At 52.9% G+C, this 22,357-nt stretch overlaps 1 protein-coding gene across 4 annotated transcripts; it reads left to right on the top strand.

The window, feature by feature from the left end:
- Positions 1 to 2,857: 2,857 nt before the first annotated feature.
- Positions 2,858 to 21,475, top strand: SH3GLB2 (SH3 domain containing GRB2 like, endophilin B2). Of its 4 annotated transcripts, XM_074362367.1 has the most exons (13): positions 2,859 to 3,081; positions 6,151 to 6,255; positions 7,321 to 7,462; positions 8,278 to 8,406; positions 14,299 to 14,432; positions 14,714 to 14,806; positions 17,030 to 17,092; positions 18,265 to 18,414; positions 18,834 to 18,857; positions 19,232 to 19,321; positions 19,629 to 19,729; positions 20,130 to 20,370; positions 20,705 to 21,475. In XM_074362367.1, exons 4-13 carry the CDS (start codon positions 8,364 to 8,366, stop codon positions 20,810 to 20,812), a joined length of 1,047 nt encoding a protein of 348 aa, XP_074218468.1. In that variant the 5' UTR covers positions 2,859 to 3,081; positions 6,151 to 6,255; positions 7,321 to 7,462; positions 8,278 to 8,363; the 3' UTR covers positions 20,813 to 21,475. The 4 variants fall into 4 exon arrangements, with proteins under 4 accessions (XP_074218465.1, XP_074218468.1, XP_074218467.1 ...); XM_074362364.1 differs by lacking the exon at positions 6,151 to 6,255 and having other exon boundaries at positions 2,858 to 3,081; XM_074362365.1 differs by lacking the exons at positions 6,151 to 6,255; positions 18,265 to 18,414 and having other exon boundaries at positions 2,861 to 3,081.
- The last annotated feature ends 882 nt before the right edge of the window (positions 21,476 to 22,357 follow it).

Genomic DNA, 22,357 nt, shown 5'->3' with positions numbered 1-22,357 from the left:
GGAGGGTTTAACTCAGTGGTAGAGTGCATGTTTAGCATACTTGAAGTCCTGGGTTCGATCCCCAATACCTCCATTAAAATAAATGAAAAAGTAAACCTAATTACTCCTCTCTACAAAAAAAAAGTCATTAAAAAATAGTTTTTAAACACAATGGCGCCTTTTCATAACCAAAAAGCTGAACACATGTAAGTTTTCAAAATGTGTAATTGTAAGTTTTTAAAATGTAACTATCAGGAAGGTCACATTCTTTCATTCATTCAACAACTGATATCTCTGTGTGCCAGCCCTTTGACTGGAGTTGGGAGCGCAGTGGTGGACAAGATACATGGTGAACACAGTATTGGACAAGATATATGTAAGATACTTAATTACAGTCTTATGTGATATTGCTCTAATGGTGGAAACTCAGGAATGTGGGGATTTCAAGGGTACACTTGTGCTCCCATGGGGAGGTGAGAGAGACTCCTGAAAGAGAGATCCAAACAGAAAACTAGAGGAAGATCAGGAATTAGCTGGGCAGAGAGAAGAGGAAGCAGTATTCAGGAACAGCATGGGATGTGATCCAGAGGCAAAAGAGAACCTGGCATCCTTAACTTAACATGGCAGAGAAAAGGGAGAATGGCAGCTGATGAAGTGGGAGCCAGAGCAAAAGAGAACGGGTTCCACCACTGGACTGGCTGGGTCTGGGGCCAAACCCATAGCTTCCTCCCCTTTGACCTTGGGCAAATCACTTAACTTCTCTAAACCTCAGCTTCTTCACCCTTAAAATAAGGATGATGATAGCTTCTGAGCTGTTATGAGGACCTTAGGTAATTATTCACTTAAAAATGCTCAGTGCTGGGCCTGGCGTGGGTTTAGGACATTTTGGCCATTGCTATCAGAAAAACTGCAATAGTCAAGTAGAAAGATAAATAAATAGATGAAACATACAGACCTGGACAGCTACAAGACCAGGAGTAACTGGGACCTACATCTTGCTCTCTCTGCTCTTTTCCTTGTTGTTTTTCTTCCCAGGATTTGTTTGTCCAAGAAGGTAGGGACCTTATTTTGTTCACTACTGTATCCCTGGCACCTAGAACAGTGCCTGGCACACAGTTGGTGCTTAACCAAACCTGAGTCAGGCTCCTCTGAGCCCTCTGCTCGACTCCATTCAACCTTGAGCTTCCATAATGTAGAGTCTTGTTTTAGCAAGAATCCTGCGGGGTTAGTTTAGCAAAATCCCATCGATCAAATTCTTCATCCTCCATTCTGAATATCTTATCGTCCTGGCCTGCCTTCAGCAAGAATCTCACTAGCCTCTATGTTCCCTCTTAGTTGTTTTCCACTCACTGACCCCCACTCTGCTCACTGGCTATAGATCTCCACTTGTCCTTACTGTATTCAGGGGTTTTTTCCTTCATTTTTTTTTTTTTAGGTGGGGAGGTAATTAGGTATGTATGTATGTATGTATTTATTTAATGGAGGTACTGGGGATTGAACCCAGGACCTTGTGCTCTACCACTGAACTATATCCTCCCCCTTGTCTTTATTGTATTTGGAGCTGAGCCCAATCTCTCTTCCCTATTGCAAACCCTCCACTGCACTAGAGACTCTCTTGGATAAAGTCTTCCTTACCATCTGTAACAAGTATCGTGAATATTTTTTTCTTTAACAGTGCTCAATGTGGTTATCAAATGAATGAGCATGTAATTATATTGATATATGGCTGCTGAAAGATTATATGGCTGGATGCTGGCTAAATGAATTACATACTCAGCTATAGACAGACACTGGTAAGTAAGCCAATGATCAATACAGGTGAATAGAAATACATAGTGAACACTTTGAAACGTACAGAGAAACACATAGAGATGATGAACCACAGGTGTGTGAGTGACATGAAAGTTGATGATGGCTCCATGTAGACAATAATGCAGATCAGTGGCTCTGAACCTGCAAACTTTTCAAAACTCCACCTGCCTGGGTTCCACCTGCATTGAGAGAAACAGGGCTGGGAGTGGCACCAGGTTTGGATTTTTAGTAACCCCAGGGGGTGACTTGAAGCTCACCCTGCACAGACAAGCTGGGGTAGATGATGGGGAACTGGTGTAAGTGCAGGAAGATAAACAAAGCCAGGAACCCAGGGGACAGAGCCAGAGAGGAAAGTGTACCAGTTCAGGAACAGACTGGGTTAGGAGATGAAGTCTAGAGATAGAGAGCACGGACGGGTGGAGAAAGGTAATAAGCCCCTTCCAAGCCCCATGGAGTCAGAGTGTATCTGCAGGCCTTCCCTTTGCCTGTCTGGGGTTGTGAGGTCATTTCGTGTCCCTGCGTGGAGGGTAGCCTATTCCTCTACCTGGGCAGAACGGAAGCCTCTCCTCTAGTCCTTCCCTCCCTTTAACCCTTCCGCATACCCTCCCTCAACTTTGGGGAACAAGCGGATTTCTAGGGGCCAAACAGCCATTCCCCAGCGGTGGAAGCTGAGCCCCCAGCCGGCCTGTCCCCTGGCTCAGTTGTCCTTAGTGTTACCAAGGTCAGAGCAGAAGAGGCGGGGGCTAGAGAGGTCTAGGTGGTGGTGGTAGTGGGCGGCACAGAGAGACTCAGGGCAAAGAAGCCGAGAAACAGGGAGACACAGGGCCCAGCAGGCGACAAGGGTGCGCACGGAGAAAGGGAGAAGAGGCACAGATGGGTCAGGGACCAAGGGACTAGGAAGCCAGAGAGGCTAGGTGGGCGGCGGGTACAGGGGTCAGCAGCGAGCAGCTGCGAGCGGTGCCGCCTCCGCCCCGCCCCGCCCCGCCCCGCCCCGCCCCGCCCCGCCCCGTCCCCTCGGCGGCTCCTCCCCCGCGGCCGGCGCCCCGCCCTACGCGCTCGGGCAGGCGCGGCGGCGGCGGTGGCGGTGGCGGCCGCAGAGGCTGAGGCGGGCGGGCTCGCTGAAGGCCGGCGCACCGGCAGCAGGTGGGCGCGGTGCGGACCGGCGGCGGCGGGCCGGGGGCTGCCGGGCGGCGCTCGGGCCGGGCGCGGCCGGCAGTGCGGCGCGCCATGGACTTCAACATGAAGAAGCTAGCGTCGGACGCCGGCATCTTCTTCACTCGGGCGGTGCAGGTGAGGCCGTGCGCCCTGGGCCCAGCGCGGCCGGCGGGCACCCCCGTAACATAGCTCGGCGCCGCAGCAGAAGGCCCTGGCGGCCGCCGTCCCCTTCCCCGCTGCTTGGGCACCCTAGCCCCGCCACCGCCCCTCCTTCTGCGCTGCCCAGAAGAGGGAAAGAGCCGGGGCGGCCGGCCACACTGGCCGCACCCTCAGGGCGGCCCAGGGCCGGTCACTGAGCCTGGACTCTGCCCTGCTGCCTGGTCAGGGAGGTGTCAGCCTCCACCATTGCGACCGGCCGTTGAGGTTATCCTGCTGTTCTGGCGCCCGCCCAGGCTCCCAGTGGGGGCTCCGCTGAGGAGGGGAGACGGCACCAGGCGGCTCCTGCCTCCCTGCCCTTGCTCAGCAGTGACTCTGACTCCCAGCAGGCGTTTGGAGGCCTGAGTTCCAGGCCCAAGTACTCGTGCACCCTCCCCGACCCCTTCTCTGAGCCTCAATCTCCGCACCTGTGCAATGGGCTGGTGGTACTGATTCTCTCAAGTCCCTTTTACACGCTTGGATAGTCAGCCCGGAAGCCAGGAGGGCTGGGGTTATTTCCTTTCTGCTCCATGGGAGGCCTGGGGGATGGGGAGAGGGCTGAGGTCTGGCCAGGTGCCCTCCTTGGGAAGCTGCCCAGGCAGTGATGCGGGCATTGGAACAAGTCCTATCCATTTGGGGGCATGGAGAGAAACTGAGGCAGCTTAATGTAATGATGAAAACTGGAGCCAGCTGTGGCCGTGGATGCCTCTTCTTGTGACTTTGTGGAAGGGGACTTCACTTCTCTGGGCCTCAGTTTTTCAATCTGAAAAATGGAATTAGTAATCCCTCCCTTCCAGCATGAATGTGAGTGTCCCAGGCACTTTGCGTGAACATGGTCGCTAACGGCAAGTCACTCTTGGTGTAATGTCGTTAGTATTGCACCCTTGCACCATGTGACCTTGGGCAAGTCACTTCTCTCGGAGTCTCCATGTCCCCTCCTGTCAATCGGTTGCCACACCAGTCTGCCTCCAAGGATGGCTGCACACTTGAGGCTTGGCCCATCACGGTGCTCTGGGAATGGGTCCTGTTGTTTGTCCTTGCCCTTGTGGTTGGTTCTCTGGAGGAGCCCAGCTCCAGACAGTCCCTTAGAAGCCCATGTTTACTAGAAAGCACAGTGTCCCATTGAGGATTCATGCTCCCAAGAAGGTTTGCTGCTCCCTGTTCCAAGCCCTGCTGGTGACCCCAGCCCTAGTGAGAATGCTAGGAACCCAGAGCCCCTTGGGCAGCCCCACACCATCTGGAAGGTGGGGAATCCTCCCCAGTGTTGATATGGCAACCAGTTTATCTCTTACATCTAGGAAGAACCTGATCTGCCAGTTTCCTGCTACTGTGGGGCCCTAGCACCTGACCTGGCCGTGCCTGCAGAACCTGGGGTGTGGGGAGGCTTGGACCCTGTGGCCTCACTTTGCCTGGTGGGGGCAGGCCCACTGGGTCCCCATACTAGAGTGGGATCCAACGCCCAGGCCCCAGCCTCCAGGGTGGAGGAGGGAGCTGGGAGCTTTATAAATAGAGGCTTTCTCTGGCTCTGCACGCCCACCCCCTGCTGCTGCCATCTTGCAGGGAGCAGCCTTTGGACTCTGCAGGCATCAGCCTCTGAAGCACTGGGCCCATCCTCTTGGCAGAGATGGAGCAGTGTGGCAGCCAGAAGAGAGGGGCTTGAAATGTGACCTGGGCAGGAGAGCACACTCAGGGGACCTTCCTGAGGCCAGTCTGCCTCGGGGCATGAGTCAGCCAGGAGGGATAGGAGTAGTGTATTATTAATGCGTGGGCAGCTCCTCTGAGTAGGTACCACCTTGCCAGGTCCCAGGACACGCTTGGTAAGCACTCAGCCCTCACCCCTATCCGGTCAGGAACTGGACCATGGCCCTGGAATAAGAATCTGGAGGCAGGATCTCCTTTGCATGGGTGATTCTAGGATGGCTTACCAGTCCCTGAACTGTGCCTTGAAACTTGGGAGGGGTTTGCAGAGTTGGTCCAGATGATGCAAACAGCCCATTTAAGGGTGCCCAGGCAGGAACACCTGAGGTTTATTTGGGTCAGATGCCAGTTGGGTGGGAGAGGGTGGTGGAAACACTAGTACTAATGCTGTTAGTAGTAACTGCAGTAATAGTAATAGTAGTGGTAGAAGTAACAGTAAAAGCCAGAGAGGCTATGGCATTGTTACCATCCGAGCCAGGCAGGCAGCAGTAGACGTGGGAGGGATGCCCAAGAGGTGGGGAAAGCCTGGTAGGACTTTGAACGTGGGTGGGTGTGTGGTGTAAGGGACAGGTGGCCAGGTGGCACCACGGGGAGTGAGAAGAGGAGATGCTGAGGTGCACACTTAGGGTGGGTGACATGATCACCTTAATCAGATTGGCTGGTACCGTCTGGGTAAGGAGGTCCCTAGGAGCTCCTGAGAGCTGAGGAGGGACATGAGGGAGGCCTTTTATTCATGATGAGGATGATCACACCACCTCACATTTATCAGGCCATGTGCTGACCATGGAACGGAGCACCTCCCAGATGTTCTGTGAGACCTGTGAGGTCTGAGGTCCTGTTATCCCCATCCTCAGGGGAACTGAGGACCAGAGAGCTGACTTTGTCTCTTTGAGCCTCGGTTTCTCATCTGGAAAATGGGGCTAATGCCACCCTCTGAAGGGGCTGGGTGAGGTGAGGCCTGTTCAGGGCCTGGCTCTGGGAGGCCCCAGTTTGGGGAATGTGAGGGGGAGGGGGAGTCCAGAGACTGGGAGGAGACCGAGAGCGGCTATAACCCTGTCCCCCCACTCCCAACTACCCCCAGCTGCCCGGCCTTGCAGAGAGAAACCCAAGCCCTGTTGCATAATTGATGGCTGGCCGAGATGGCAGCCTGGCTATCGGCGGTGCCTCCCCGCTCCCTGCAGCCAGGCTGTCCTCAGCCTCCAGATGATTCATCAGTGCCGGGTCATTTGGGAAGGGCCTCCAGACCTCCACCCCATGATTCCAGCACAGTCTGCCCCTTGCTCAGCCTCAGTGGCCTCTCCTATGAAACAGGAGCCTTGACCCGACTGGCCTTGGAGGACCGTTGAGGGAGTTGGTGTGAAGCACCCAGCGCAGGGTCGGGCCGCGGTTGCCATCAGCAGTGTCTGTCATCGTCAGGTCTGATCTTACTCCCAGAGGTCTTCACCTTTTTGCTGTTTGGCTGTGACCTTCCCCAGGCTGGAGAAGGCCTTGAAGATCAGAGGGGACTGGACCGGTTTTTGGTCGTTCCTAGGTGGCTCACTTGGCTTCTGCCAGCTCTGAAGGGGGCCCCCTGGGACATCTTGGTCCCTTCCTGGCCTTGGGGCGGGGCTGCTGAGCTTTCTGGGTCCTGGGGGTGCCCAGCAGTTGGCTTGGGTGAGCTATCAGTGTTCCATCCACCACACCCGGCAACCAGAGGCCAGCCATATGGCCATCCTCTCCCCAACACACTCCCCTTCCTTCCCAGCCAGGTCTCTGCCCATCAGCTCTTAACAGCATCAGCATTTACACTGAACACTGACTCCCTGCCGGATCCTGTTCTTCATGTCTTACCCTCATCTTTCTTATTTCATTCTCACAGCCTATGAAGGAGATGCTATTACTTTTATCCCCATTTTCCAGCTAAGGAAACTGATGCTCAGAGAGGCAAAACCACTTGCCCAAGGTCACACAGCCTATTAGAGCTGAGGCTTGAATCAGGTCCCTCTGATTCTGGAACATGGGTTCCTCCCACTCACTCCCCTAGTACCCCCTTCCCCATGGCTCCCAGCTCCCTGTGGAGCCTCCTGATGACCCCAGACCTTGCTTTGTGCCCCTTTTGTTCCCTGAGCACTTGTTATCAAGTACTTTCCTTCAGAGTCAGGCTGGGAGGACCCTTAGTGATGGGCTCCCAGAGGTTCTCTACACCCTAAGCTGTATGCCTGATTTTGTACAAATGTGCATTTTGGGGGAGAGGGAATCTGTAGCATTCATTGGCTTTCCAAAAGGAATCCTGCCCCAAACTCTGGTCCAACCACCTCGTTTCACAGAGGAGCAAACAAGGCCCAGGGCAGGGTTGTAACTTGATCAAGGTCACAGAGCCAGTATCTTGACGTTGGGGCCTGAGTTCCAGCCAGTGGAGGGGGGGGGGGTTGATGAGTAGGGCAGGGGTGGTCCTCCCTTCCCCTCTTCTGAGCCCTCCACCCCTGGGCACTCCCCTCACAGTTCACAGAGGAGAAATTCGGCCAGGCCGAGAAGACCGAGCTCGATGCCAACTTTGAGAACCTTCTGGCCCGGGCAGACAGCACCAAAAACTGGACGGAGAAAATCCTGAGGCAGACAGAGGTGCTGCTGCAGCCCAACCCAAGTGAGTGCTCAAGGGGCTGGTCCTGAGCAGAGAGGGGCGGGAGGCTGCTGGCGGGGGGCCAGGCTGCCAAGGGCCTGCAGGTGCGGCTGGCAGCAGGTGGGGTTTGGCTTAGACCCTCGGGGCTTGAGGCTGCTGTGGGGGCTCCCAGTTAAATAAAACAGCAGGCTCGGTGCTGGGCTCCCAGATGTGCTCTCTGGGGCCATGGAAACGCTGAGTTTTGATCAGAGGAGTCACAGAAGTGCCTGGACACTAAAACACAGTTGGGAAAAGAGGCAGGAAAAATGGGAGCCAGGTCACTGGCGATTAGGCAGCGAGGCCCAGAGGCACAGGAGGCCTCACCCAGAGTCACAGGAGCACAAAGCAAACAGAAGCACCTGCAGGAGACTCTGTGGGAAGAGAGGTGGCCTGGGAGTAGGTGAGTGTGTGCAGAGAGCTTTCTGGGGCCCGGTTGACCAGGTATTGTTCATTCCTGGGTTACCCTCTGTAAATCTGTATTATAATGAGGGAGCAGGTGGGGTGGGTGGGGGAGCCTGTGGGCCTTGCCTTCAGGCCCATCACCTGCCACTGTGTGACCTCAGGCAGGCACTTCATGTCTCTGAGAAGTGGCTTCCTCCTCTCTAGAGTGAGGGGTTCCACACCATCGAGTGCCAGTCTCACAGGGCTGAAGTGGGCGTCAGCGAGAGAATATTCTGGAAGTGACCAGGCTGGGTGCTCTTGTGGGCAGGCCCTGGTATGGGTCTGTTTCTGTCACCATGGCTTTCATCCTTGAGCTCGTACTGAAGAGCCCTGTGGCTCTGGCTGCTGTTTCCCCACAGGTGCCCGAGTGGAGGAGTTCCTGTATGAGAAGCTGGACAGGAAGGTGCCCTCGAGGGTCACCAACGGGGAGCTGCTGGCTCAGTACATGGCAGAGGCGGCCAGTGAGCTGGGGCCCACCACACCCTACGGTGAGCCGGTCCCCGCAGCCGGGGTCGGGGGCCAGGGTCCCTGGTGCTGATCTTCCCCATCCCTGCTTCTTCCTTTCTCTATTTTTTTGATTACTTAAATGATACCTAGATTCGTTCTACTTGTAAAAACCTCAATCAGTGGAGACAAAATTGGAAGCCTCCCTCGGCCAGTTTTGGTTTGTGTGCAAATTTTTTAATGGGATCATTCAACAACCTGGTTTTTAAACTTGGCATTGCATTATAGATATGTGTTCACAGTAACATTTATAAAGCCACCTCAATCTTTGTTTTTTCTTTATTTTTATTGAGTTGCAGTTTATATGCTATAAAATGTACCTTTTTATTGAAGTATAGTTGATTTACAATGTTGTGTTAGTTTCTGGTGTACAGCAGAGTGATTCAGTGATATACATATTCTTTCTCAGATTCTTTTTCATTATAAGTTATTACAAGATAGTGACTGTAGTTCCCTGTGCTATACAGCAGGACCTTGTTGTTTATTTTATATATAATAGTTTGTATCTGCTAATCCCAAGCTCCTAATATATCCCTCCCCTTGCCTTTCTCCTTTTGGTATCTGTAAGTTTGTTTTCTACGTTTGTGAGTCTGCTTCTGTTTTGTAAATAAGTTCATTTGTATCATTTTTTAGATTCCAGATATAGGTGATATATTTGTCTCTGTCTGCCTGACTCAGTATGGTATTCTCTAGGTCCATCCATGTTGCTGCATATGGCACTATTTTGTTGTTCTTTATGGCTGAGTAGTATTCTATTGTGTATGTGTGTACACACACACACACACACACACACCCCAGATCTTTATCCATTCATCTGTCAATGGGCATTTAGGCTGCTTCCATGTCTTACCTATTGTAAATAATGCTGCTGTGAACACTGGGGTGCATGTATCTTCTCGAGTAGAGTTTTCTCCAGATACATACCCAGCAGTGGGATTGCTGAATCATATGGTAAGTCTATTTTTAGTTCTTTAAGGAACCTCCGTAGCATTTTCTATAGTGGCTGCACTGTTTTACATCCCCACCAGCAGTGTAGGAGGGTTTCCTTTTCTCACCACCCTTTCTAGCATTTATTGTTAGTGGACTTTTTAACGATGGCCATTCTGACGGGTGTGAGGTGATACCTCATTGTAGTTTTGATTTGCATTTCTCTGATAATTACCCATACTGAGCAATTTTTCATGTGCCTTTTGGCCTAATGGCCATTAGTCTTCTTCGGAGAAATATTTATTTAGGTCTTCTGCCATTTTTTCATTGGGTTGTTTGGTTTTTTGTTTTTGAGTTGTATGAGCTGTTTGTGTATTTTGGAAATGAATCCCTTGTTGATCACATCATTTGGAAATATTTTCTCCCAGTCTATAGATTGTCTTTTTGTTTTGTTTCTGGTTTCTTTTGCTGTGCAAAAGCTCGTAAGTTTGATTAGGTCCCATTTGTTTATTTTTACTTTTATTTCTATTGCCTTGGGAGACTGACTTAAGAAAACATTGCAACGATTTATGTCAGAGAATGTTTTGCCTATGTTCTCTTCTAGGAGTTTTATGGTGTCATGTGTTGTATTAAAGTCTAAACCACTTTGAATTTATTTTTGTGTATGGTGTGAGGGCGTGTTCTGACTTCACTGATTCACATTTGGCTGTCCAGCTTTCCCAGCACCTCTTGCTGAAGAGACTGTCTTCTCCGTTGTATATTCTTGCCTTGTTAGTTGCAGATTGACTGTAGGTGTGTGGGTTTATTTCTGGGCTCTCTATAAAGTACATCTGTTTTAAATGTCTAATTCAATGATTTTTAGTAAATTTACAGGACTGTACAAACATCCCCCAATCCAGTTTAAAGAACATTTCCGTCACTTGCGGGAAAGTCCCCTGTGTCTGCTTAAAGTCAGTTCCCACTCCCACCTTCAGCCAACTAATGTGCTTTTGTCTTCTCTATAAACTTGATTTTCCTGAGTATTTCGTATAAATGGGATCATACGATATATTGGTTTTTGCATCTGGCTTCTTTGCCTTTGAGGTTCACCCAGGTTATAGTGTGTCTTAGGGTTTCATTCCTTTTTATTGTTGAAGATTGTTCCACTGTGTGGCTAGACCACATTTTCTTTACCCATTTACCATTTGAGAGACTTTTTGGTTGTTTCCCTGTGAACATTTGCATATAAACCTTTGTGAGGACGTTGGTCTTCACTTCTCCTGGTTATATACCTAGGAGTGGAATTCCGAGTCACATGATACATTTCTGTTTAACGTTTTAAGAAATTGCCAAACTGTTTTCTGAAGTGGCTGTGTGATTTTACATTTTCATCAGCAGAGTGGTGGTCAGTTTTCAGCTATTAATGGATTTTCCAAGTTTCTTTCTGTTGATTTCTCATTTAATTTCACTGTGATCAGAGAACATACTCTGTATGATTTTAATCCTTTTAAATGTACTGGAAGACTTGTTTGTGGCCTAGTATGTGGTCTCTGTTGGAGGATATTTTGTGTTCACTTGAGAAGATTGTACATTATACTGTAGGGTAATGTTGTCATTTAGGCCAAATTGGTTGATGGTGTTGTTCAATTTTTCTATATCCTTGCTGATTTTGTCTTGTTTTCCTATCCATTATTAAGAGTATTGAAGTCTCCTGTTATTTCTGTTGAATTGTTTGTTTGTCTTCAGTCTGTCAGAGTTTGTGTCATTTTGGCACTCTGCTGTTAGGCCTGTATGTTTATCATTGCATATCTTTCTCATGAATTGACTCTATCATTGTAAAATACTGCTCTTTGTCTCTAGTAACTCTTTTTTTGTCTTAAAGTCCACTTATCTGATGGTGGTACAGCCACTCCTTTTATGATTACTGTTTGCATAGTGTATCTTTTTCTGCCCTTTTATTTTCAACATATTTGTCTTTAAATCTAACGTATCTCTCTTATAAACAACATATATTTGAATCTTTTTAAAGATCCAATCTGACAATCTTTACCTTTTTATTGAAATGTTTAATCCATTTACATTTAATGTAATTATTAATGTGGTTGGATTGCCATTTTGTTATGTGATCCGTATGTCTCATTTCTGCCTCTCTTTTACTGCCTTCTTTTGTATTAAATAGATATTTTCTAGTGTAACATTCTAATTTCTTTGTTGCTTTTTTTTACTTTAAAATTTTTTCTTAGTGGTTTTATAATATGAATTACAATTTTAACTTAATGTAATCTACTTCACAGCAATACTAACTGAATTCTGATAAAATATAGAAACTTTGCTCCAGTAAAACTCCCATTTCCTTCCTCTTCCTTTGGGCCATGATTGTTATACAGGCTACATCTCAACAATACAGTTTTATAATTGTTGTTTTTTGTAATTATCTTTTAAATTAGTTAAGAAAAGAGAAAAAGTTTTATATTATCTTTTGTATTTGCCTATATAATTACTTTTACGGGTGCTGATACTTCTTCATGTGGATTCAAGTTACCATCTGGTGTTATTTTGCTTGAACCTGAAGTATTTCTTCTATGGCAGGTCTGCCAGCAGTGAATTCTTTCAGCCCTTGTTTATCTGGGAATGTATTTTGTATTCACTTCTGGAGGACAGTTTTGCTGTGTATAGAATTCCCAGATGAGAATTTTTTCCTTTCATCATTTTGAATATATCCTCTCACTGTCTGGCCTCCATTGTTTCCGATAAGAAGTCATTTGTTAATCTTATTGTGGCTTCCCTGTACTTCCTTTCATACTTTCCAGCCCTTTGTGTCTTTGTCTTTCAACAGTTTGACTTAGATGTCCTAGCTGTGGATCCCTTTTTGTTTATCCTATTTTGAATTTGTTTAGTTCCGTGGATATGTAGATTAATGTTTTTAAAATCAAATTCAGGATATTTTTGGCTATTATTTCTTCAAATATTTTTTCTGCCCTTTTCTCTCTTCTCCTGGGACTCCCATTACTCATGTTGGTTTGTTTGATGGTGTGCCACAGGTCTCTGAGGCTCTGTTGATTTTTATTCACTCATTTTTCCTTCTGTTCTTTAGGTTAGATAATCTTTGCTGACCAACTGCAAAGTTGCTGCTTTTTCCTTCTGCTGGCTCAGATGTGCTCTTGAGCCCTTCTAGTGATTTTTTCACATCAGTTATTGTACTTTTCAACTATAGAATTTTCATTTCTTTTTTATAATTTTAATCTCTTTATTGACATTATTTGACAACTCGCTGTCATCATACTTTCCTTTAAGCCTTTAAACATGGTTTCTATTAGTTGTGTGGCTTTTTTTTTTTTTTTTTTTTTTTGGTGAGGGAAGGGAGGTAATTGGGTCTATTTATTTATTAATTTTTAGAGGAGGTAGTGGGGATTGAACCCAGGACCTTGTGCTTGATAAGTATTTGCTCTACCACTTGAGCTGTACCCTCCCCTCAGGTATGTTTTTTTAATTGAAGTGTAGTTGATATACGATATGTGTTAGTTTCAGGTGTACAGCATCGTGATTCAGTATTTTTGTAGATTATATTCCACTATAGGTTATTGCAAGATAATGGGTATAATTTCCTATACTATATAGTATATCCTTATTGCTTATATTTTATATATGGTATTTTGTATCTGTTAATCCCATACCCCTAATTTGTCCCTCTCCCCTATTAGGATTTTTTTTTTCACATATCTATAATGACTGCTTATAAGTCTTTGTCTGCTATGTCTAATATCTGGGCCTCCTTGGGGGCAGTGTCCACTGACTGCTCTTTTCCTCCTGTGTGTTGACTACACTTTCCTGTTTGTTTTCATGTCTCATAATTTTGGTTAAGTTATTATTGCTGTTTGTTTGTTTTATGACTTGCCTGAGCTAATTGTTTAGAGTTGATGTTATCTGCGGTATGCAGCTACTGATGTGTCTGCTTATTTTTCTTTTTAAATTATTCTTTTTATTTTTAAGCCTAGCTTTCTTGGGGTTGCTTCCAGATCAGCCTATGTTAGTGGTTGTGCTTAAACATCTTGCACCATTAGGGCTTTACTGATGAATTTGTGAGTGGACTGGGAAACACACTCAAAGTTCAGGCAGTTTACTTGTCTGCCCAGCTTTTACTTTGTGCGAGTGCAAAGCCTCCCACTAGCTAGGGGTGAGTTAACAGCTGGGATTCTCTCCAGTCTCTCCCGAGGGTGCTACACACTCACAGAGCCTTCCAGAGCACCGCAGATGTCTGGAGTTTATCAAGGCCCACCATGACGGTCTCATTTCCCAGATCTCCTGTTATATTTTTAGCAGGTCGGTTACTTGTTCTCACCAGTATTCCAGCTTCATCTTTGCTATGATGTTGGCCTTTCCTGACTATCTGCTGTTGAGATCATTATTGTTTGTCACGTGTCCTGTGGATTTTTCTGGGTTTAGCCCAAATCAAGTCAGCCCCCTCCAGCGGCCTCAGGGCTTGCCCCACTCAGGTGGGGGGCACAGCACTGTGGGGCTTGAGGAGATGGGAGCACCCCAGACTAAAAAGCCACAGACTCTATTGTTCTTACCCAGGTCCAGTAGTCCTTGAACAAATGCTTCTCAGTTTTTTATTTGCCTTTGGTCAATTTTCAGAGTCTGGAAATGGTTGTTTTTGACAACTGTGTCCAGTTTTATTACTGCCTTTTTTGTTTTTAATGGCTTTTAGGGAGAGGATTTGTGGCGCTCCTTCCTTTATCATTCTGAAAGTCCCACCCCTCATCTTTCTAATGGCTATGTAGTGTTCCATTTTTTGGATGTCCCTCTGTCAGTCCCCAGTCGATGGCTCTGTAGAGTTTCCACGTTTTTCCAGGCTGGCTATTCTGCTCTTGCCTCTCAGAGCATCTCTTTCTGGGCTCCCTCCTACTTCCTGCGGGTCAGAGAGGCCTGAGCCTGACCCTTTTCCTCACCCTTCCACTGTATTTTCTCAGGGAAGACACTGATTAAGGTGGCAGAAGCAGAAAAGCGCCTGGGAGCCGCAGAGAGAGATTTTATCCACATGGCTTCCATCAACTTCCTCACGCCCCTGCGCAACTTCCTGGAAGGGGACTGGAAGACGATTTCGGTGAGGGGACCGGGGACCAGGGCTACTCGCTTCCTTGTAACCATGGCAGCCCTCTCCTCAGAGATGCTGAGCCCAGGCTGTCCTCCCGTGTTGGAACCCATTGCTCCTGGGGCCTCCCCAGACATGGCTCTTGTGGACTCGGTGGCCTGGAGTGGGTGACCTCCCCTGTCTGGGCCTCAGTTTCTCTGTCTTGACCAGATGGCCCTATGGGCCGGTCCTGCCATGGCCAGGGGTCTCCCAGGGCTGCCCAGGTCTAACTGTTCCCTGTTCCTGCCCCACAGAAGGAGAGGCGACTCCTTCAAAACCGGCGTCTGGACTTGGATGCCTGCAAAGCCCGGCTGAAGAAGGCCAAGGCTGCAGAAGCCAAAGCCACGGTAGGTGTCCTGGTGACTTCCCACCCCCCTGGCCCCAGTTGGAGCCGAGGAAGGGGTGAAGGGACTTGGTGTTTGGCATGACCTCTCTCCCCATCCCTGCCTGGAGAGGCCTGGCTGGGGGGCACTGCTCTGGGCTGACCACTTCCAGTCAGCCTCTCTGCCCCCACCCCTGATGGAACCCTGGCGGCCCAGAGCAATGGGTCCCAGGTCAGACGTTGATGGGGTGGGTGGACCTGCAGTGCCCCGACCTGGGCTCAGGGCAGCCCACAGCCTCCCCAGACAGACAGCCAGTTGGCTTCTTGCATGCCCCTGCCCTGCCCTCCCTGGGTGCTCGGCTCTGTTCCCGGCTCTGCCCGGGCATGGCTCCCCTACTAACTCCCCACCTGCTGCTCCAGCACTGGTCCTAGGGCGCGCTATGCTCAGGCTCCCCTGTGGTGATGTGGAGAGTCCCAGAGCCAGACCACGTGCCTGCCCAGGGGCATGTCTGGGGAACCCCACCCAGGGAACCCAACATTGGATAGGGCCTGGGCTGTCTTGGGTCCTCCTTCACTCTCAGCTCACCAAGACCTGTTCAGCCTGGCCAGGCCGATGGGACATAGCATGGAACAGTTTGACCAGGACTAGGCCAGGGTTGGGAGAGCTGGGCCTCAGGGTGACCAGGCTGCTTGGGGTACAGGGGCCTAAAAGCCACCTCATAACTTGGGGAGGGAACCCCCAGGTCAGGCCCAGGGCACACCAGGGAAACTGCCACCTGTGCCTGCCTGGGACCCAACCAAGGAAGGCCAGGCCCAGCCCAGCTGCCCCTGAGACTTCCAGCCCCAAACCCTCCTTGAGTTCCCCTCTCATAGTGTGGCCACCTGGGGTTGTGGAGCCTGGGTCTGCCCTGCCTCTGGTGAGAGCCGTGGACAAGATCTCAGCTTGTCCATTTGTGTGGGGTCCAGGTTGGAGGCAGGGGCTCGGCCACTGGAGTCTTGTTGGGGTTGAGTAGGATAACCTATGGCTATCTGAGTCACCTGGACAGGACAGTCTCCCTGCCACTCAGGGCTGGACAACCTCTCTGGAGTAACTTGGCCAGGACAAGCTCTTCCTCCATCAGCCAGGCCAGGGGGGCCTTTCCTTAGTCACCAGAGTGGCACAACCTCTTCTCCAGTTGTTTGGCCCAGACAACCTCCAGCCTTTGGCTTAGGCAGGACACCCTCTCCTGAGCTGGGCCCTGGCAGCCCAGGTACAGCATCCCCGAGGACTCAGGCCCAGCGGCTCACTCCCTCCTTCCTACCTCTCTAAACAACATGCGCGCGCGCGCGCGCGCACACACACACACACACACACACACACACACACACACGTCAGGACTCCTTCCAGAGGGCGGGGTGTGCGCGTCCCCTCCCGCTGTGGCTGGGGGGCCTGCTCCCGCCTGCGCTGTGGACTCACTAACTCTTTGTTTTTGTTCCTTTCTGTTCTGCTTTGGGTAACTTGGCTCAGTGTGAGGGAGATGTGAGTATACCTGTGCCATGTGCTGTGCTGCTTCTGGTTTGCCCATCGTGGCCTTGGGCCCATGGTGCCGGGCCGGCCCTGGGACGTCCTTGGGCGTTTTGCAAGCAGCTGGTCGCCCCACCGGAGCCTCTACCATGTGTAGCCTCTGGTTGGAGGGGACACCAGGCATTGGAGCCTGTGAGTCAGCTTTTTGCAAATGTTGAAAGCCTGTCACTCTGTCCATCCATGCATCCATCTGTCCATCCTCATTGTGGGGGAGGGGCCCAGTCCCTGCTGCAGGAAAGAGATGTGCGGAGATTCTGGATGGAGAAAGCCAGGGGGGTGGCTTTGTTTGGAGGATTGTGGGTCTAACTGGGGCATCTGAGTGAGACAGGGGTCCAGGGAGGAGGGGCCATGACTGCTGGGCCAGGGGCCAGACCTGGTCTGTGGCTTGCCAGAGGTCAGGGGTATGACAGCAGCCGTAGGCTGTCTCCTCGTCGCATCTGCTCTCCTGGGCTCCCCAGCGTGTCCACCCACTTGGTCTTTGTCTCGACTCTCTGAGTCCCTAAGCCCGCCTCCTCTCCAGGTGGTTGGCCTGGGAAGAAGGGGGTCCGTATTGTGTTTGTCTGTAGCCTCCTGTCCCTGGGCCGGAGGCTCCTGGCATCTCCCTGTGGGAGACTCTAGGGCGGCCTCCTGTCCCTGGCCCGGCCCAGTGTGACTCCCCTCCTCCCATGAACTCTTCCCTGCCAGACGGTGCCTGACTTTCAGGAGACTAGACCGCGTAATTACATTCTCTCGGCCAGCGCCTCCGCGGTAAGCGCCCCCACCCCACCCGGCCTCCCCCCACCCTCCCACACCCAGGGCCTGGTGCACAGCAAACCGGAGCCAGAGGGTAAGGCAGGGGCGCTGCGCTCCGGGTCACACCAGGTCCTGCAAGTCCTGAGAGGCCAGGGGAGGGAGCAGCTCCCCCCACTCCGCCCCCTGACCCGGGGCTGTCCGCCCACCCGTGCCACATGCCCCCTCTCCACGCCGCTGGCCTTGGCCTTGCTCCTCCCTGCACAGCACTGAAGGTGAGACTGGCCCACTGCCCTCAACAGCATGGGGGACTTAGGATGGCAGCTGCCCCATCTCCAGGGGACCTGAGAGTCTGCCCGCCCCGACCCCCGCTAAAGCAGGCACTGCCCCACCCCCACTCACCATCCACTGGTGCGGGAGGAGGGCTGAGCCTGGCCTTCCACGAGTTCACAGACCCCTCGACGGGGTTGGACAGTGCTGGCCATCCAGCTGCCTCCATAGCACATCTGCTAGGTGTCCAGGGAGCGCTAGGAGGCCTCGAGAATGAGCAGGGAGGGTGGGCGGGGGCTGCGGGTGGAAGGAGCAGCTTGGGCCAAGGCCCAGAGGTTTAAGAACAGGATATGTCCTGAGCTGGACACAGGCTGAGCCCTTGAGGGCAGGGCGGGGGGCCGTGGGATGGGCGGGGCTGGATCAGGAAGACTTTGAATGTCTTGGTATCTTTTTTTCCCTACAGCTCTGTTGAGATGTGTGGTATTTACTGTTTAGTTTGGGAAATAGGCAAATCACACCTCTCCCATCATGCCTTTCACAACCACTGCTGTGCCTTTTTCTGCCTCTCTGTCCCTCCCTTCCCCCTATGGGTGACATCCTCCCGCACAGACCCTCTGGCTCTCCATCTGTCATCAGCATGTCACCGCGTGTACTCATGGAGTCCTTCGTCCCTTGGGGGCGTGAACCGCAGTCTAGTCTGCAGGGCCCTGTGGCTGGGGCTCTGACGTGTGTACACGTGGAGGTTGCTTCCCGTGTTGTGATTTTCTAAACGGCGCTGAGGTGGGACATCTCTGTCCACAGGGCTGGCCTTGTTTTGCTTCCCGCATTTCAGGTCACATCTCAGGGTAGCTTTCCCACTGCGGGCAGGAGAAACGGGTCTCCTAAGCCGTGGGGCGGGGAGGGGGGTCTTTCTTCTTTAGACTCTGGATGACACTTCCTGCCCCCCTTCCTGGGCCGAGTGGAAGGAGACATATCCTGGAGGGTGGAGACCGCCCTGTTTTTTTCTTTTGCCATTGAACCCCAGTGTGACTCGGGCACGAGGCTGCCTTTCTCTACCGAAGGACAGAAAGGTTCAGTGACTGGCCCAGGGTCACAGGGTCCTGCCTCCCAGCCCACCAGCCTTAGCCAAGTGTCAGGGTGGGGCGGGGGACGCTCGCTCGGTCTCCCTTGAGAACCAGTCAGAGCCTGGGGGCTTACACTGTAGGAGAAGCCCAAGCAGGACTTCCCAGCCGGCTGTCCCCCCTCCCTGCATGCGGCATGTTGGACTGGATGGACTCTGACGCCAGTGCCCCCTCACACCAGGCCTCGCCTCAGCCTCAGCTCCTGGTTGGGTTGTGGGGAGGGAGTTGGGAAGGGTGTGGGCAGGAAGCGGTTGGGTCTCAGGGAGCTGGGGCAGGGCACGGGCTCTGGGGTTCAGCTGCCCCCCCCTCCCCTGCTGACCGGTGCGCCCTCCCTCCCCCGCTGACCCGTCCTGTTGTGGTCTCCGCAGCTCTGGAATGATGAGGTGGACAAGGTGAGTCAGGGCTTGGGGAAAAGGCTTGGAAGGGGTGGGGGACACGAGTCCAGCACACCACTGGCTGCTGTCAGAGCAGGTCTGCCCTGCCCTGTAGGTGTTGTCACTTCCCCTCTGCCCTGTGGCACACAGTGGGCCCTCCGGAGGTGACTGTTGGTTGGATTTTCCCCTGATGGGTGGTCACGTCAGATGGGCAAGTGAATGAGTATGAAAGGCCAAGCAGAGCACCAGGGTCTGCACCCCCAGGGGGAAGTGACATCTGCCAGCCAAGGGGAGGGGAGGCCACTCCCGGGCGGGCCTGGGGGCGCAGGAGAAGGCCGATGGGAGGGAAGCTGGGGCGAGTCTCACTCTCACTCATACTCTGCCCCTCCCAGGCCGAGCAGGAGCTCCGAGTGGCCCAGACAGAGTTTGACCGGCAGGCAGAGGTGACCCGTCTCCTGCTGGAGGGGATCAGTAGCACTCACGTGAGTCCCACCCCCACTTCCTCCTTCTGTCCTCCCCTGTCCCTTTGCTACCCAGCACATCCCCACTAAACTAGTCCATACTGAGGCGGCGAGGGGCCTGGATCTCAGAGGCACGTGGGAAAGGACAGCGCTTGAGCCCGTGGTCCGTAAGAGCAAGTCCCAAAGGGTGGGTACCTCCCTCCAACGCCAGGGAGCAAGCGGCTTGGGCAGAAGATGCTGGAATGCTGGGCCAGGGGCTGGCAGAGGACAGGGTGGGGAACAGGTTTTATCCCCTTGCCTCCCATCAGCTGTGGGCCTCTATCTGCAGGTGAATCACCTTCGCTGCCTCCATGAGTTCGTTGAGTCTCAGACAACTTACTATGCCCAGTGCTACCGCCACATGCTGGACCTGCAGAAGCAGCTGGGCAGGTGCCCACTGGGGTCCCCTGGCCCCTGACCCCAACTTCCCCTGAGCTCAGAAAGCCCTGTGACACACAGGGCGGGGTGGAGGGCTGCCATCGGTGGTGGGGCATCACACCCCTCTCTAGGCCTGGCACCTGGTCAGGATGACAGTGAGGTGGCTGGCGTTGGGGACCTCTAGGCAGTTTGTTGAGAATATGTGGGGTCGGGAGGGAGGCAGGGATGGCGGGAGAGTCTCACTTTTCCGCTTGCTTCCCTCTTTCTTTCATGCTGCCAGCTCCCAGGGAGCCATGTAAGTAGCGGGGTCTCGTTGCTTCCGCAGCTGTGGGCCCAGTTGACCACCACGGGAGCCTCCCCTGGGGATGTGGCTCCCGGCTACTGAGATGCGCCCCCCCCCCATTCTCTGCAGATTTCCAGGCACCTTCGTGGGCACCACAGAACCCACCTCCCCGCCCCTCAGCAGCACCTCGCCCACCACCACTGCAGCCACTATGCCTGTGGGGCCCTCCGTGGCCGGCCTGGCCCCTCCAGGGGAGGCCGCCCTCCGCCTGGAGGAGGTGGCCCCTCCTGCCAGTGGGACCCGGAAGGCCCGCGTGCTCTACGACTATGAAGCAGCTGACAGCAGTGAGCTGGCCCTGCTGGCTGATGAGGTGGGCCTGGGTGCCACCAGGATGGCGGGAAAGGGCTGGCTGAGGAGCACCAGGGAACCGGAACTGGGAACGCTGGGCCTGCAGACCCTACAGCGCCGGCTTCAAGTCTCTGAGGGGCCCTGTGGGTAGAGCTGGGACCAGCGGGGTGGGCGGCAGCGGCTCCAGCTGTGAGGAAGCGGCCTCTGTAATGTTAGTGTGGAGCAGCTGTGGAGGTGAGCGCCCGCCTCTGGAGGGGCAGGTGCCCCAGCAGATAGAGAGGATGAAACGTCTGTCCCCTTAGCCCACGGGCCAGTTCTGCCCGCCCAGGGCGTGACCCTCCTGCTCTCCTCTTCAGCTCATCACCGTCTACAGCCTGCCTGGCATGGACCCTGACTGGCTCATTGGCGAGAGAGGCAACAAGAAGGGCAAGGTCCCTGTCACCTACTTGGAACTGCTCAGCTAAGCAGGCCCTCTCCCAGGCCCTGCCCGTTCCGGCCTGGGCAGGAGAGGACGGGTGCTGCCCTGCCACTAGTCTTGTCTGTTGGTGACCCAGCTGCTCAGGGTGGGGAGACAAATCCCATCCCGTCCTGCTGTGAGGGGCCCCAGAGGCTGAATGATCCCGGCCCCTCCCCAAGCCCTGCTTTTGACCTGGTTCTGGAGCCCCCAACCCTGCCTGCATCCCTGAGCGCCCCCGCCCTCCCGGCTCCTCCTAAGGAGGGAGGGGGGCTGGCTGCAGCAGCTGCACTCAGCGCCTTCGCCTGTGGGGGTCAGTGCAGATGGCCTGAGGAAGCCCTGGGGTGCACCCTTGGCAAGAGAGCACCTGCCTTTTAGTTGCCAAAAGCAGCGAAGGGGAAAAGGCAGGCAGGTCTGTGGCAGGCCCGGGGACTGGGTGCTGGCCCCTCTGGAGGAGCTGGAGCGGAGGGCAGCCTGGCCAGAGAGGCAGGGCCAGGCTACGGAGCAGCATCTCCCCGGTGCTACCCTTCCCTTCCCGCCCCTACAGCTCAAGCCAAGTACGGTGGCTGCAGCCTGCGCCTCTTCACACACTCACTTTTTAACTCATCTTTTTACTCTGCCTGTCTGCTTGCTCTCTGGCCGGTGACAAATAATAAACCATCCTTCGTGTGCATGCTGCCTGGGCTCTGGTTGGGTCGCAGGCCTCACAGGTGGGAAAGGGAAGAGGAGACGTCACATCTGCACCATCCCTCCTTTGCGGGGAGGGGGTGATGTACAGGGAGAGCAATGGGTCCTGCTGTGGGCGCCTCGCAGAAACGCGAGGGCAGAGGAGCCCTTTAGAGCAAGCAAGTGCGTCCTTCCCAGCCCTCCCTGCCTCCCACGGCGCCTGTGCAGCTCAGGAGTACCGGTCCTGTACTGAAGCGGCATGATAGATGTTCTACTCCTAAGAAAGACTTTCGTAAATTCAGGCAGAGTGGAGTGGACTGGAAAACTTGCATGATGGTTTAAGCTTGCGTAACGGACAGCTGACAGTGCTTCCTGTGGGTCAGCACTGACCAAGCACATTCACACGTGTCCTCGTGTGGTCCTCACAGATGAGGGAAGAGATCAGAAAGACAGTCACCTCCTCAAGGTTCCGTTACTGGCAAGTGGCCACACAGGGACTCTAGCCCAGGTCAGTCTCATTCTAGAAATTTTAAGGGGTAGCTTTGGACTACAAGCCAGGTTTAAATTAAGGCTCGTAGCCAGACTCGGAACTCTGTGATTAGGTCGCAAGGAGGTTAAAGGCTGGTGGGCCCACAGCTGGGGCTTCTGAAGGGTAGGGGAGGGGGAGGCACAGCGCCCTAAACAGAAGGAGCGGAGATTCGGGAAAGGGCACAGTCAGCGATAAGCTCAGCCAGCTGGTAGATGGAAGTGTGTGGCGGGGGTGGGGGGACAGGGCCTGGGCGGGCCAAGGAAGGGAAAACGTGAGTGTCCACCCAGCAGCCCCCGAGCCTGGGACGTTAACAGAGAGATGTTAGTGAGTCAACCATCAATAAACACCCTGCCTTCCCCA

This window comes from Camelus bactrianus, chromosome 4, assembly GCF_048773025.1.
Source record: "Camelus bactrianus isolate YW-2024 breed Bactrian camel chromosome 4, ASM4877302v1, whole genome shotgun sequence".
Classification (NCBI taxonomy): Eukaryota; Metazoa; Chordata; class Mammalia; order Artiodactyla; family Camelidae; genus Camelus; species Camelus bactrianus.
This window is presented reverse-complemented; position numbering and strand designations above follow the sequence as displayed.

Coding starts and splice junctions, on each gene's coding strand:
- SH3GLB2 (XM_074362364.1), top strand. CDS start 3,019: ATGGACTTCAACATGAAGAAGCTAGCGTCGGACGCCGGCATCTTCTTC. Junction 3,082..7,320: donor TCTTCACTCGGGCGGTGCAG/GTGAGGCCGTGC, acceptor CTCCCCTCACAG/TTCACAGAGGAGAAATTCGG. Junction 8,407..14,298: donor GGGGCCCACCACACCCTACG/GTGAGCCGGTCC, acceptor GTATTTTCTCAG/GGAAGACACTGATTAAGGTG.